The sequence below is a fragment of the Condylura cristata genome, unplaced genomic scaffold (genome assembly GCF_000260355.1).
Source record: "Condylura cristata isolate star-nosed mole 26May11 unplaced genomic scaffold, ConCri1.0 scaffold00039, whole genome shotgun sequence".
In the NCBI taxonomy this organism is placed as follows: domain Eukaryota; kingdom Metazoa; phylum Chordata; class Mammalia; order Eulipotyphla; family Talpidae; genus Condylura; species Condylura cristata.
The window spans coordinates 2810314-2826483 of NW_004567140.1; the positions used below are offsets into that span (position 1 = coordinate 2810314).

General features: G+C 40.3%; 1 protein-coding gene across 4 annotated transcripts in view; it reads left to right on the forward strand.

The window, feature by feature from the left end:
• Nucleotides 1-2888: 2888 nt before the first annotated feature.
• Nucleotides 2889-16170, forward strand: part of CHD9 (chromodomain helicase DNA binding protein 9) — a 126390-nt gene continuing 113108 nt past the window's right edge. For all 4 annotated transcript variants that reach the window (XM_012733190.1, XM_012733192.1, XM_012733191.1 and 1 more), the window contains exon 1: nt 2889-4501. In XM_012733190.1, the coding sequence (XP_012588644.1) occupies nt 3059-4501 (1443 nt within the window). In that variant the 5' untranslated portion in view covers nt 2889-3058. The remainder of the gene's footprint in view (nt 4502-16170) is intronic.

Genomic DNA, 16170 nt, shown 5'->3' on the forward strand with positions numbered 1-16170 from the left:
GGCTGTGGCCAGCTTGTGGGACTGCGTCCTAACACTTTGCGCTACCAGGGAGAGCCTGGTCTTCCTTTTTTCTAAGGGAGGGCATTCCCATGGAGAGAAAAGGTTACTGCTATCACAATGTTACTTGTGGTCCAGCAAGATTCCTAGATAGAGCTGAGTTGAGTGAGAGTTGACCATAAGCTGAATGTTCTCCAAAGTATAAATTTGAAATAGCTATCAGTAACTCAAACAAAATAACAATGCAGCACAACTTCAATAGTGCAGAGAAATGTTCAGGAGTTTGAGAGGGCTGAATATTTGGTGTGGTTCAATAGTTATATTGAGTAGGATGAAACTATTAACGTGTAGAACTTACAGGGAAGACTCCTTCACTTAGCAGACACATAATTAGGGACCTATTTGGAGAAAAGGGGAGAAGCAGCTCTTAGACCCCAAGGAAGTCAGTTTATCACTGAGGTTTATGGCTCAGAGAACATTCTCAGTGATCTTATTTTTACGCTTAAGGTCCAGGTCAGATGTTGCCTCTTCTCTGTGCTGTTTCTGACCTTTTCCATGTTATCATTGTTTTTTTTTTTTATATTTTGGTTATTTTTGCATAGATTTGGGGTGCAGACCAGAGGTGAGAAGATTCAGCAGAGACAGAAATGGGAGCAGAACAGGCAGATCTACTGAAACACACTGCTGAGGGGACAGGCGAGGTCTGCAGTACTATCTGGGTCAGTTCCCTGACGGGGCTCAACTCAAGCCATGGAGATGGGCCTTCACAGAGCCAGTGCGGAGACTTACCCCCAGGCCACGAGGGGTCCCTGCACATGTTATTCACTGCTGTCTCGTCTCTGCTGCACCTCTGCTAAGACGTATATCATGCTATTTGTGTGGGTTTTTTTCTCCTCTAGACTATTAATTTTTGAAAGCAAGATTCTGTTATAGTGATGTTTGAGTCCATTTGTATGATCACCATGTCATTGTCTAAAATGTAAAAATGAAGCCCACTAAGTAATTTGATCTTGATTCTAAATATTTACCTCAACCTTAAAAGTTTTCTCCAAATAGTTAAGATACCCTATATGAGTCCTCCCACTTATATTTGTCATTGTTTTTTACTTTTCTCCTTTACTTTCCTTCTGCAATAGTGATGCTGCTTCTTTAACACTTACTTTCTTGCTGCTATTTCTTTGTGCCTGAATCCTTTGCCTGGGCTTCCTACCAGTACCTCTGTAGGATATATACAAATCACAAAGAGATGAACTTTTGCTTCTGTTAGGCCACATTTCTGTATTTTGTTCAATATATGACGTGCTGTTTCTTGGCCATTACCCCGTTTACTTCCCATTTAGTTGCTGAACTGCCTAAGAAGCCGGAACCTTGACAGGTTCTACAGAGTTCTGTGGGGTAGCATAGGTGGTCCATAGATGGTCACTTCACTTAAGTTAAAATCAGACTCTGCAGTGGTCTTATAAAGTACATTTATATGGGTGAATTAAAGAGGAACTTAAATGTGAGCATGGTGTCAATTGTAGTTAAGCTGTCCAAATCAGAAAACATAGCCTTATTAGGTTTTATAGGCATTTGACATAGTTCACCCTTAGTCCTATCTTTATAACTATTGGTGAATCTTAGAATGTAAAGATACACTCATATCAGTGTGTATCTTCTTAGTATTGTATTGGGGTCTGCATTTATTTTCCTTATCATTAGATGTCTCCCCTTTATACTTGTATCAAAGTACCAGCAATATGTATTGATAATTGTCTGTTTACTCATCTGTCTGCTTCATTGATCATTGTCCTGTGGCTGGATTTGTTTATCAATAAACATCTAGCGCATGAATAAATAGTAAAATTGCTTTCTTAATAAAAATTTCCACTGCTCCCCATATTTTAGATAAGCCTCATTTGCTACTCTTGTAATAAACTAATATATTGAGCAAAAGCCTCCATTTATAGTTCTCTGTGCAAGATAGTGAGGACTGAACCATGAATTACCTTTGTGAAAAATGTTTGGAATGATAAAACTGGAACAAAATTAGCTAGTCACTCCATGTCACCTGTTAGATCCTTTCCGTACAAAATTACACGTGTGTATAGTCATTTTTCCTCTTGCTACTCTAAGCGATATTTTGCTTAGCACAAGCTATTGTTTGTTTTTGCCTCAATTGATTGTCTATATTCATTTATACAGATAGGTAGTGAATATAATGAATGTGTATATTTCAAGTGATTTAACTAGGGAAACTTAGGGCAGAGTGATGAATTTAACTGTTAATGGGAAGGTGACTTGCTTTTGCTTTGTGGGCATCTCTCTCGCTTGGCACTCAGGAATGGGGAGTGGTAGATGAGTGACATCACTGTGGGAATGTTCTCAGGGTACCACATGTCTGTGTGTGTTGGGTGACCAAGGTCCTGACATTTTTGTCAGCTTATCGTGACCTCATCAAATTACTCTTCTTAATGCATTCCCCCATATAGCTATGAAATAATAAATGTATGTACCCAGGATATCTAGAGCAAAAGATCATGGCACACTGATTTGAGATGATTTCATGATAGGTATTCTAAAAAGGCATGCCTGGAAAGTAGCATCCAGACCTCTTTTATACCTGCTGGCGCTGCTGAGGAATGACTGCCATTTCGTGTGTGGAGGAGACACGTTTATATCCTGTCATTATCATATATGAACATACAACGCATTGTTACTTTCAAATGCATCCAGTCATACTCCCTGCAGGAACTTTGTTTTCCTGGTAGGGAATATTAATGAGTTATTTGCAGTGAATTCAACACAAATTCTAAGCTCTGAAATTTTAAGTTTTAAACCATATCTAAATTTTGCTTTTGGAAGTGTCTGCATACTCATTATTAAACTTTAATTGTTTCTGTTCTTGTTTTCCTAGGATACTGACACTTCATGACATGTCATTATCTAGCGCAATAATGGACATTGACCTGTTTCGGATTAGTTGATGACCTTCAGAAATGATTGAATAATAGCTACTACAGAGAAGCTGAAGATACTCCATTGGGAGTGAACAGCCCACATCGTACCTGAATTGTTCAAGATGACTGATCCAATGATGGACTTTTTTGACGATGCCAATCTTTTTAGTGAGACCTTGGAAGGTTTGTCAGACGATGCATTTGTACAACCAGGACCTGTTTCACTAGTTGATGAATTGAACTTGGGTGCCGAATTTGAACCTTTGCACATAGATTCACTGAACCATGTTCAAGGTACTCCAACACATCAGAAGATGACTGACTATGAACAGTTAAATCAGTTTGAGTCAATGAAATTTCATCAGGTTAATCAGTCTTTTGGTAGCCCGGCTGAACATGTGTTATCACCTCACTCCCAGTTTAATTGTTCTCCAATTCACCCCCAAAACCAACCCAATGGTCTGTTTCCAGATGTTGCAGATGGCAGCCCAATGTGGGGCCATCAGACAGCGACTAGCATTTCTAGTCAAAATGGGTCTCCTTTTCACCAACAAGGACATTCTCACCCTATGCATCAAAGTAAAAGCTTTGTGTCCCACCCTGACTTTGCCTTATTTCAGGCCAATGAACCACAGACACAGTGCACTTCACTACGTTCACAGCAAAACAGAAATAATCTTAACCCAGGGCAGAATTCTCTCAGCCAGTCAAAAAATTTCATGGATGTCAATGTTTCTGGTCCGCACAGAGTCAGTGTCAACCACCCACCGCAGATGACCAACGCCTCGACTTCACAACAGTCCCTTTCGATGGCATCGTTCTCGCAAACGTCAAACCCTCCCATGCACTTTCTCAAGTGCAGCAATCACCCGGAAGGAAATTTTAATGGCCATTCTCCAAATATGACCTCTTGTTCTGTCAGTAACTCACAGCAGTTTTCTTCCCATTACTCCTTTTCTGGTAATCATGTATCACCAAACAGTCTTCTTCTTGCACCCAATCATACAAACCAGACTCTGTCTGATTTTACTGGAACTAATTCCTTTTCACCTCATAGAGGACTCAAGCAAGAATCCTCTCAGCATATGCTGAATCCCAATACATCGTTGAATTCAAATAATTTCCAAATGTTGCATTCATCACATCCTCAGGGTAATTATAGCAACTCCAAGTTATCCCCTGTGCACATGAACTTCGCGGATCCTGTGGACTCAGGAAATCAAATGGGCCGTTTCAATGATCATGTCGAAACGAACGGGTTTTCATCTTTAGACGAGAATTTACTTCATCAAGTGGAGTCTCAAGCTGAGCCCTTCCCAGGACTTGACCCCGATGACCTCCTGCACGAGGGCCTCCTTCCCCAGTTTGATGAGGCAGCATTTGGGCAAGAGAACTCCAGCCATGTTTTAGATCATGACCTCGATCGGCAGTTTGCTCCACACCTTGTAACCCGCCCTCCCGAGGTGGGTCAAGCTCAGTTGCACAGTCAGGCTCGGAGCTGGCACTCATCCCTCTCCAACCACCAGCACCTGCATGACAGAAATCGCCTGTGTTTACAGCGGCAGGTATGTGGTTCTGTTCTCTTGGTGATTTGGGGTGCAGAGTTTTTACTCATTGAGGTTCTTTTTTATCAGACGTACTCAAAATTTCTCAGACTCAGTGATTCTGTTAATGAATATACAGATGCTGGTATGAGCTTATATTGCTTTAATAATGCTTTTGAATGTGGTTCATTGATTGCTCAAAGCATTAGAATTTAACTTCTTGTTTTAGAAAATGGTAAGGTTTCAAGACACCTTGTGACTTTCAATTGTAATTGCCTTCAACAGAAAGATATTATCAAAAAAAAAAAGAACCCTTAATAACCATAATGAAAAGGGAAACAAAATTCAGTTTTGAGTGTTTCAGTTTTACTTACTAAGAAACAATTTTTTTTTAAGATTTATTTACTTATGCATACAAGAGCTGGGGTACAGGCCTGAGAGGTAAGGGGTAAGAGGATTCACGAGAGGCAGAGTGGGGAGCAGAAACAGACAGATCTACTGAGATACACTGCTGAGGGGAGCAGTGGGGAGACAGGAGAGGTCTGCCGCGCACGTCCAGTGGGTCACTCCCTGGCCAGGGATCAACTTCTGCTGCAGAAGCTGTGGACAGCTTCAGAGTGCTGTGCCTCAACCCGTTGCACTACCAGGGAGAGCTCAAGAAACACTTCTAATGTTAATACTTGGTGCTGACAAATTTTATAGTGAGATTGGAGCTACTATGGCTTTGTTAACTGATAACATACATTTTGGAGAGCAATTAGGTGTTACATGTGAGTATAAAAATATTTCACTATAGGCCCTCCCTGGTGGCGCAGCGGGTTAAAGCACTGCACTAAGAAGCTTAGGCCACTTCCGCGTGAGTTCGATTCCCGCCTGCTCCGAGGTGACCACATGGCGTGGCAGACCTCTCCTGACCCGCCCGCTGCTCCTCTCAGCAGTGTACTTCATAGATCTGCATGTTCTGCTCCCCAATCTGTCTCTGGTGAAGCCTCTCACCCTCTGCATCTCTGGCCTGTACCCCAGTTCTGTACGAATAAATAAATAAATCTTAAAAAAAAAATATTTCACTATAATAATCCAACAGTAGCTCAAATACAGCAGAAGTACTGTACCCAAAAGTAGATGTTACTTATATCTGTGATGGAAGATTAGAAACTGCAGAAATGATTATCATAGGGGTAAGGGATGGTCATGCATTTAAAATACTTGCATTGAGGAGACATTAACGACAGAGGGAAAGCCGATCCAGACTCATGGGTGCAGGCAGCACCCTCCTGCCTGCCTGCGGCCCTGCGGGCGATGCCCTGAGCCTCCTGCGCCCTGTGCAGAAAGGCCGCAGCTCTCCTGCAAGGCTGCGGGGCAGGCCTCTCCTCTCCCCACCAGGCCTGTCCCTGGCAGGCAGCACTTCGGCCCCTCCCCTTTTATAATAAATCAGTCCTTGTGAGTGAAAGAGTGATGGCCACAGTGGCCTGGTTCAGAGTGTGGGCCCCAGTGCCAGACCTCCTGGTGGCACTCGGCTCCTGTCGCCTGTTCACTGTGTGAATTCTAGCAGGCCAGGTCATTTCTGTGCGTCTCCTGTGCTTCATCTTTGCAAGGTGGAATAACCGTAGGATCTAGCTCATGCAGTCTTGGTCAGAATTGAATTACCGCACGTAGAAGTGCTGAGAAGTGTGTCTGGCCTGCAGTAAGCACTCAGTAAATGCTTTTGTAATTGTGCTTTTTTTTTTGTAGTATGAAAAATTACGGGAGGAAAGTTGATTTTTGTAGGATAGGGTAGTTAGACTTCATAGTTTTTGTCATGTTATAAATAGTACTTTTGTAGTAATTACTAACTGGCATTGTATTATTTTTCTTGAAATATTGTTAAATTAAGGGTTTACGATATGCTTGATACTTGGTTACCTGTGAGATTCAGTGGACAATGAAGTATATCACAGTTCTTGAAATTAAGTAGTTAGGGACCATTTTGCCTTTTAATTTTTTTGTATTGGGGCGGCATTGGTGTTGACACTGTACAGTTTAGAGGAGCAGGCTCACACCGCCTCAGACGCGAGTCACCACCCCCACCTCTCACCCCAGTTCCCAGGGCCCCTCCTCCCTTATTTCCTTCCCCCACCTCTGGTAGCCCCAACTCTGTGGTCATAGTTCTGGGGTTTATGCTGGTTTAGTTTTATCAATTTAGAAACTCTTTTTTTTTCCATCTTAAAGCATCATCTTCTCCATTGGGGTAACCTGAACTCTATTTCAAATGATATTTCCAGTCCATCTTTTGGAATTGTCTAGCTAGATTTTAATACTCCTAAAAGGGCCTTGCACATCCTGCGCCTCCCCTTCCTTTTGTGCCGTGAGTGGAATATTATGATTTTGCTCCCTCTACTGGAAAAGGGTCAAGGAGAACCCTGGAAAAAACTGTGCTGATGAACCCAGGTCGTTTGTCCACTTTATCTGGAGATGTCCAGTTGATCTGCATATAAGTCAAGTTATGAAACTTGGCATCTACTTTGTTTCTTAATTTTGCCTTTTCTAAGATTTTATCATTGTTACTTTGTTAAAAAAAAGATTTATTTATGCATACAAAAAATGGGATGTAGGCCAGAAGTGGGGGGGGGATTCCCCAGAGACAGAATGGGGAGCAGAACAGGCAGATGGACTGAAATCCACTGCTGAGGGGAGCAGTGGGAGACAGGAGAGGTCTGCTGCGTTCTGGGGGTCCCTCCCTGGCCGGGTCAAACTCAGGCCACAGTGGCTGTGCTTAGCTTCATAGTGCTGCTCTTCAATCCCTGCACCACCAGGGAGGGCCACATTTTTTTTTTAAAATTCATGTTTTCTAACTATGTTCTACTGACTTTAAAATGAAGGAAAGAAAGAAAGCCTACCCTTATGTAGGCTGGAATGAGAGGGCGTCATTATAGTAACTAAAGCTGTCCCTGCCATTCAGGTAACACACTGTCTCAGCTGTTATTTTCAGACCTCGCTTAAGTGGTCTTTATCAGTCTTCCTGGTCTGTATTGATACATTCAAAGGCTTTACATCTTTTCATTTGGATTCAGGGTTTTTATTTTGCAGCTTCTAATTCTTTTTGTACTCGAAAATTGATAAAGAGCAGTTGATTTGGAATTTTATTTATTTACTGTTTTCAGGTTTCCTTTTATTACATAGGTAGAGTGATATTTGGTTGTATGGTTAAGAGGAGAGACGGACTGATAGGAAACGTAGATTATGATTAATATAGACTGCATATAGGTTTTTTATATTTTGAATTATATATAATTAAAAAAAGATTTTTTATTTATTTATGCACACAAGAACTGGGGTACAGGCCAGAGGTGTTGGGGGAGGGTGAGAGAATTCCCGGGGACAGTGAGGTGCAGAACAGGTGGATCTACTGAAGTCCACTGCTGAGGGGAAGCAGCAGGCTGGACAGAAGAGGTCTGCTGTGGCCTCCTGGGGGGAGATCAAACTCCTGCTGTGTACCCACCTTCATCATGCTGCGCTTTAACCCCTTGTGCCATGGGGAGGGCCCTACTTTGTGTAGTTTTTAAAAACTCTTTTAATTGCAATAATTTCATGTCAATAACTTAATGTAGAAATTAAGAGATTAAAAATAAGTGACATAATTTTTGGTTGGTTGTCATCAAAAGCAAGATATATATTTTTAAAAGATTTACTTATTTATGCGTACAGAACTGGGGTACAAGCCAGAGGTTCAGGGACAGTGAGTGGATTCACCAGAGACAGAGCGGGGAGCAGAACAGGCAGATCAAGGAAGTCCACTGCTGAGGGGAGCAGCTGGCGGGTCAGGAGAGGTCTGCCGTGCCATGTGGTCACCTCCTGGGTGAGGATCAAATTCATGCTGAAGTGGCTTTAGTTTCTTAGTGCTGTGCTTTATTCTGCTGCATCATCAGGGAGAGCCCTAAAAGAACAAGGTATTTTTTGATCCTCTTTGAAAATTCATAGATCACATTCCATTCAGACCCAGGAAGCTTCTGTGGAAATGTTTGATATTAAAGCCTATCTCTATGTCTTACTTTTCCTCATTCCCCAATGGAAGGGGGTGTTTATGGACATCATCTCACTGTGTTTTAGGGCACCCTGAAGTCTGGTCAGTCATTAAAACGTGACTTGTTGAGAACTCATCTTATATAACCTCTAAATTTTGCATTTAAAAAGGAAGTTATGAGAAATGATAAATATGGCAAGTGCTTCAAAATGGCAAGTGTTCACAAAATAATAGAGAAGACTAGCTTATTTCTTTCTCAGATTTTCAGAGCAAAGGAATTTTGAGAAAATAATGCTGTAAACTTTTGAATATTGTCTTTTTTCACTGAGATACTATCAGTTTACACACCCCATGGTTTAGGGCTATAGGCTCACTCCTCAGAGGTGTGTCTCCCAGCACCTCAGCACCAGAAACTCCAGCAGCCCGCACCCCCCTTCCATGACTTCACTGCTGCAGTCAGGCTTCTAGGGTTTGTTTGGTGCAGATTTTTCTGCTTCTTTATATTGCACACCCAGAATTTGTGTCGTCCTATTTAGCTTCGCTGAGCATCTGTTCCCCATGCTGTCCAGTTGCCACGTTGCAGGCTTTGACCTGAGTAGTCACCTGGCGCGCGTAGGACCTGAATCTTGAGCTTCTCACCTGCACTGGGCTTTCCGGGGCTGCTGCATGGTGGCACTGAGGAGGGGGTGTCTCTGTCCTTCGGAGTCAGTGGTTCATGTTCTTCACCATCCTCCAAGGACAAACACTTTCTGCTCTCTTGTAACACAAACATCTTTCATGTCTGCCTTCTTTGCGAAGTGAATGTAACATGGAACACAGTGCTTTGAACGTTTAGGGTAAACGTTTTGTAGCAGTGAAAAATGTGATGGGATTTCCAAAGTCTCAGTCAAAATAGGAAATAGAATTTTGAGTATGCGTAATTATATATAATTCTTTGTTGGCTTTGTAGTCTAATGAATTTATTAGTTAATTTACTACTCTGATTTGTTTTTTAATTTTTTTCCCTAAAGTTAGGGAACATATTACTTATTAACTGTTTTTAAAGAGAAAACTATAGGCTCCAACAGTGGATGTCAGGTACATTTTTAAATACTGAATATTTTTCTAATTAAAAACGTAATGTATGGTTTTAAACAAACTGATGAAAAACAAGTTATTCGTAATATCACTATCAACAGATACCACTTGACTTTTTGTTTAATTTTCCAGTGAGATCTATTGTCTCTCCCTGGCCCTCCACCTTTGTATTTTTGCATTTTTAAGAAACACTTTCTGCAAAGCATTGTGCTGTATATTTAGCATATATTAATACACTGATCCCTCACAACAGTCTTTTATTTGATATGGTTATTTCCTTTAACTTCCTTGGGAGGAAGCTAAGGTACACATTGGAGTCTGGAGACTGCCACTGGCAAGGTTGCATTAAAAATTCAGTAGACTCCATAGATGTGGTCTTAACTCCTTGTGTTACAGGACCCCAGCTTGAAATGTGTTGACCTGACTGTCCACACCTGCACTTCGAAAGGACTTGGTAAAGAGTCTCAACTGCAGGCACACACAAAGTTAATGAAGGGTTCGAAAGAGGGAAATGAGAGGAATCAGGAGAAAGAGAGATTGGTGAATCTTCCCACCAGTTCTGCAGAGCTGGGACCCCAGTAGCCACGCCAAAGCCCAGTGTCTCTGGTTACACAACTAGCCTGGCTGCTTAACTCCTCACAGGGCAGTGCTGGTGATGTGGGATTTTCAGTCCTCACCTGGATCTCCTTAGCCTGGGCTGGGGTGGGGTCCCTAAAGCCTGATTTTGTGGGGTTCCTTCAGGACATCTTCTCCCCCCAACACTTGCACTTTACTTCACAGTAGGTATGTAAATAGGTTGTAACAACAATGTGCTACCGCCTGTCCACACACCACTCTCCCATCTAAAAATCTACCTTACTGATAGGACAGAAAGTTGCTTTAGACTCTTAAGTGAAGGCCCTGCATCTTATCTGTCTAGCATGTTGGTCAGACTAGTTTATAGTTGATTCATTACCAGAATACAAAACAACCCCCAAATAGAAGAAAACAAAAAGACTAAAGTGAAATAGCTATTGCTTCCGTAAGTGTTTTGACATTTTTCACAATTATTTAAAGATCATGTTCAAGATGGTAACAACAAACGCCCTAAAAGATTATCCTGGTAATTATCTTCCAATTTTTGAAGGAATATATAGGTTAGAATTAGACCTACTAAGTGAAAAATCACAGAAAAGCAGAACACTACTTAGTATAACAGGAGGGTCCCTAGGCAAAGGGGAAGTTCCAGGCCCCCTGCCCCACCCAGAGGTTGGGTGAAGCTGAGAAGAGAAAAAGAAAGAGAAGGAATCTGAGGAGGAAGGAAGCAGGATGGAGAGCCAGAAGGACACCTGAGGAGGCCACAGAGCAAAGGGAGACTTGTGAAGAAACTGTGTTTATTTCTTGGCCCTGGACTAGTGGAAAGAGATGTGGGTGGGGAGGTGACTGTGGCAGCGTTTATCTTGATTTTGATGTTGCTCTTTTGCTCTCAGACTCGTCTGGCCCTTTCTGCCCCTTTTCTATGGGTCCCTGCCTGAAGGTGCTTTAGTCTTGTGGCAGCTTTCAGGCCTTGCTTTGGGCCAATTCCTTTTGGGTGGGCTTTTACCCACGAGGAGATGTGTAACTTCGGGTGTTTGATTTAGAAATTATAGTCTTTGTCTTCTGTATTGTATACTTACTGTATTAAAGTTCCTTTTCATTAAAGTCTTATAGATTTTATCTTGATACGTGGCAGAACCTATTTAGAGCAGGCAGGTTGGGGGTTCAGGGGTGCCCCTCTCAGAGCTGTTAACTGAAAGCTGGAAGAGAGCTTGCTCAGCTGCGTCACAGGAGGAATATAGTTGGTGAGCCGAAAAGTGGGGTAAAATTTGGCAGATTCTTTTCCATTCAAGATTCTATGTTAGTAATTTTGGGCTTCACTGTAGGACCGATTATTCATATATTCTGCGTAACTCCTGAGTGGCTATTACACTTAATGAAGAAAGGTAAAGAAATATGACAAGTCTTCCTCTACCCAATAGTGTCAGGGAATTACTATACAAATGAGCGAGTTTTCAGGTAGCTGAAATGTATTAAGTGTGAAGACCTTTCATGATATGGCTCTTCTCTCCCCCTCAGAGGATGATGGTAATTGAATGCTTATTTAGGGAACGATGGAGAAAACTTGGATTTTTTACAGGGCACTCTTGCATGTTCAGATTTGTAGTGATCGCTCTTAGATCTCCAGGAATTACCCTGACTGAAGGAAGGGTCCATTAGAACATATTATTTGAAAGTTCTCTTAAGCAGTACCATAAATTATTAATAAAGAGAGGAAAATCTAACTAAAGCAGGAGATTGCTATATTTTGCTCAAACACATTGAACTCAAGAGGAATGCAAGCTTTTTGCTAGTTTCTTTGTTTTTTTAACTGGTTGACTTTTCCTAAGCCAAGGAAAAGCAACAAGAGTCTTGCTCTCGGGCCCTCCGAGATACAGCGGGTTTACCCTATGGCACTGCAAGCTGGCTGCAGCCTCTTCAGTGTGAGTTTGATTTCCAGCCCTGGAGGTGACCCACAGGTTACAGCAGACCTCTCCTGACCCACCCGCTGTTCCCCTCAGCAGTGTACTTCCTCAGTCTGCCTGGTCTGCACCCCACTCTGTCTCTGATGAATCCTCTCACCACCCCTACACCTCTGGCCTCTACCCCAATTCTGTATGCATAAATAAATAAATCTTAAAAAAAAAATACTTGCTCTTCATTTACACCCTAGGCAAGAAGAGGAAAACTACCTAAGCACTATTTAGATTGTCCCCTTGAGTAATTAAAATTCTTATGAAGTACTGCCCCTTTATCAAATATTGATTAAATATTTACATTTGGCATAATATATTGCCTATGAGAAGTTTCAGATTCCTGGTTTACTGGCTAAGTCAAAACACCAGATAGAAGTTCTACATAAGAATTTTCCTTTTCCTGAGACCACCCACCTGTGACAATGCAGGTGCCTTTCTTTTTTCCCTTATCCTGGCCTTTAAAAAAAAAAGAAAAGAAAAGAGATTTCCATTTAGCAGCTTCCCTCCCCCCTTCAGTTAAAGTGGCAAAGTTTTTATTTTGACACTTCTGTCAAATCTCAATGAAAATGTTCTACTTGAACCGGAAAGTTTATGGAATTTTAGCCAGTTCTGAAATATGGTCTCAGTTATTAAGCTGTATACTGTCATTTTACAGGAGTTGAGCTTTGCACTCAACTCCTTTGCCTGCCAGGGTCAGAATAACAGAAGCTCTAGTTAACAGTAGCTTTAAGGCTATTGACCTCTTGCATGCATACTTAAGGGTGAGAGGTGAACAGGAAGTGAATTCCAGGGGTGGAGAAGAGGAGAGCAAATTGTGAGAATTGTGGAGTGGTGCAGTTCGTGAAGAGCATGATGTTCACACCAAACTTCACAGTAGGTCTAACAAAATTTTGTTGTATATAATTGTGTTGGTGAAGTGGTTTCCAAATACTTGAGAGCACACGGTCATTGACTTATTGATATTAAAGTCTGAAGTTGAAAATAACGTGTGAGGAAAAACGAGCCGGCAAACTCTTCCTGGTAAACAGCATGAATACCAAGTTGTTTTGTACTGAAGTATGCAGGGTCAGGTTTATTTGGGTAACTACACTGAAATGATTTTAAATTAAGGAACTATTATTCTACAATGTGTTGTGCTAATTATGGGAAGAGATACTAAGCACAGGAAGCTCAGGCTGGAGTTTTCGAAAGTTAATTCTGATACTACGCTATGGTCATCCATGCAAATAATACCTTCACATTTATTATATAAGTAATACCTGATAAATAACGAACAGTACACATTTACACTGACCATTTCAATGGATCTTAGAATTTTAGAGCTGAACAAACTCAGTCTTCATATCCAAAAAAAAAAAGTCTTAAAGTTCATGACTTGCTTGCTGTCATATAACTAGTTAACAGATTCTTTTATAGGTCAACTGTAGGTTTAAGGGTGATGAGAAATGACGGTGAATACCAAATATTGTTGGACACTTGTACTGATTGTATTGTGTTGTAAAATACATTTATAACTGGTTGTCTCCAAATTGAGAATTTTTTAAGTTTGTGTGTGTGCGTGCATGTGTCTGTAGCTTAAATTTTCTTTAGTGTTTACAAATAGATTCTTATTTTATCTAGGTGTAAATTGCATATAAGTGAGTGAATTGTTTTTATCTGTGTTTTGGAAATGTTGTGTTCTTGCCAGTTTTATTTGTCCCATATTTGCGAGATCTCTACCATGAATGGAAGGGTGGGTATGGGGCACTATGTTGCAAAGATGAGTGAGGTGATAAGGTCCCATTGCTTTGGAAGAATTCAAACGGAAAATAAGTTAGGCCTTGCTACTGATCTGCATTATGACTTCAGAACCAGCCTTTCTTCATTTCTGATTCACTTTTGATTAACTGATTTCTTGTAGGTCCTTCCAGCTAAGTGATTTGGACTAGATGATTTACAAACAAAAACAGTAGTTTCTTTGACCCATCCTCCTACAATAAGATATTCCTCACGTTGCCAGATCTGTTCTTTATTTTCATGACCCCTTGGCAATCTGCAGTGATTGTATCCTTCACACGATATGCACAGGGTGGTGTATTCTGTATTTATATAATACAAATATGTCTGAGGTCCCATTGGCTTTTTTTTTTTTTTAAGTGGCAGAACCAAGGAGCAGGGGCTTTTCTATTGAACTTACTCTACTTGAATTTATTACAAACTACTGTTAAATTCTTATAAAATTGTGTTGTATGACTTAACTTTGAGCTTTTTTTTTCCTTCAAAAAAGAAATAACTAGTTACTGAAAGATAATTTAACTTACCATATTGCTAGGTAAATTTCCTACGATTTTATGTCCTCAATACTTCAAGTGAAAGTGAAACTTTGTAACTTTTTAAATGAAAGTGATCAACATTAGAATGTAATTAGAAATAGAAACATAACAACCTGTGCGTTTTTTTTTTTTTCAAAGTGGTTTTACTTTTATTACGTGAGCCTTTTTGTTATAACTGGGGGTATGTACAAGTTGGTATTACCTTTCAGAATTTACAAGTCAAGTATTTGAGGCGTTCAGAAGTGACCTGTCAAATCAGATGGCTAGCAGAAATGATTTAGCAGAAGCTTGGCTCTAAATTCTTTGTGTTTCACATTGCTGCAGAAACAAACTATCTCTGAGCACCTGCTATTCAACTTAGGTACCCTGAAGTGTTTTCACACTGCTCTCTTTGCAAAGGTACACTCTCCTGCAGAAGTACAACTTCATCACAAAAACGAAACACCTCTTTTCCTTTTGTAATTAGTGGCTGGAATTTTTCTATGAAGAATTGGACTCCAGCGCTTTTTTTGTCAAAGCATGCTGTGTTTCAATCCGTTGATGTCATTATTTTTGAAGATTTGGGCCTGTGGGCTCTTTCAGGTCAGCTCTCAGCCCTTCAGCATATCCTCACTAGTTTCTAAGTAGTTCTCTACTGTGTAGCATGGGATTTTCCTGCCTTAGATCTGGAATCACTCCGTTCTTCAGGCTCATTGACTTTATTTATCCTGTGCAATGCCACCGGAAATCAAGAGTTTATTGTGTAATTTTCTAGTTGTGTTTTTGTATTGGAAGCTCATAATTGTTTGAAAAGAATCCCAGAAATCTTGGGTTCACTTTAACATCTGCATTGCCAACATCTATGATTCTGCACAGTGCTGTGCTACATATAAAATACGTGGTCCTTGCTTGGTATTTGATTTCAGTTAAGCTTACATTGAACAAAGGGATTGATGTGTTTTTAAAATTTGGATATGAACTTTTGAGAATGCACTGTATACTAAGCACTGATATAGCTGTAGCGCTAAGACAGCTTTGTTTATAAAAATTCATTTATTAAGCACTTGTTATGTCTAAGATAGTATATTAGGCCTTCTGCTTTTTTCATAATTCATAGAACCCATTAATAAGTATGCATGGACCCCCCCAAATAATGCATTAAGTGAGAAGTATATGACTCAGTATATATAAATAATCTTAAATGGTGTTGAATGCTGAAATCTCACTTTTACCTAACTTTGTAAGATATTTTTGTTTTCTCCTTTGATGATTGATAATATTTCAAAACTATTAGTGAAATATTATTTCAATATTATTTGTTTAAGCCAGGTTGTGAAGAGATAAAAAACATTTCACAACCCCAAACATAATTTATGTGCATTGGAAGTATTTGGGTAAAATTTAGAAAGCAAAAAGAAGAAAAGTCACCTCTCGTCCCATCAACTAAAAATGATTACTTTAACTTTTGATTTTTAGTTTATAGCTTCTTACCTATTTAATTTCCTTCTTAAGTTTTTAGCTTTGTTTTGGTATGATTGGCATATAATGAGCTGAACATATGTAGTTTTGACATAAGTATATACCAGTGCAACCATCATCAAAATCAAGATGAGGAACATATTTATCACCCCCAGTATGTTCCCTGTTTCTCTTTTGCAATCCTTTCTTCCACCCTTCCCTTCTGCCCGGCCAACTCCTTCATCTGGTTTCTGTGTTCACAGATTAAATTGAATTCACTAAAATTTGTTATACTTGGAATGATATGGTGTGTGTTCTTTTTAGCCCACTTAT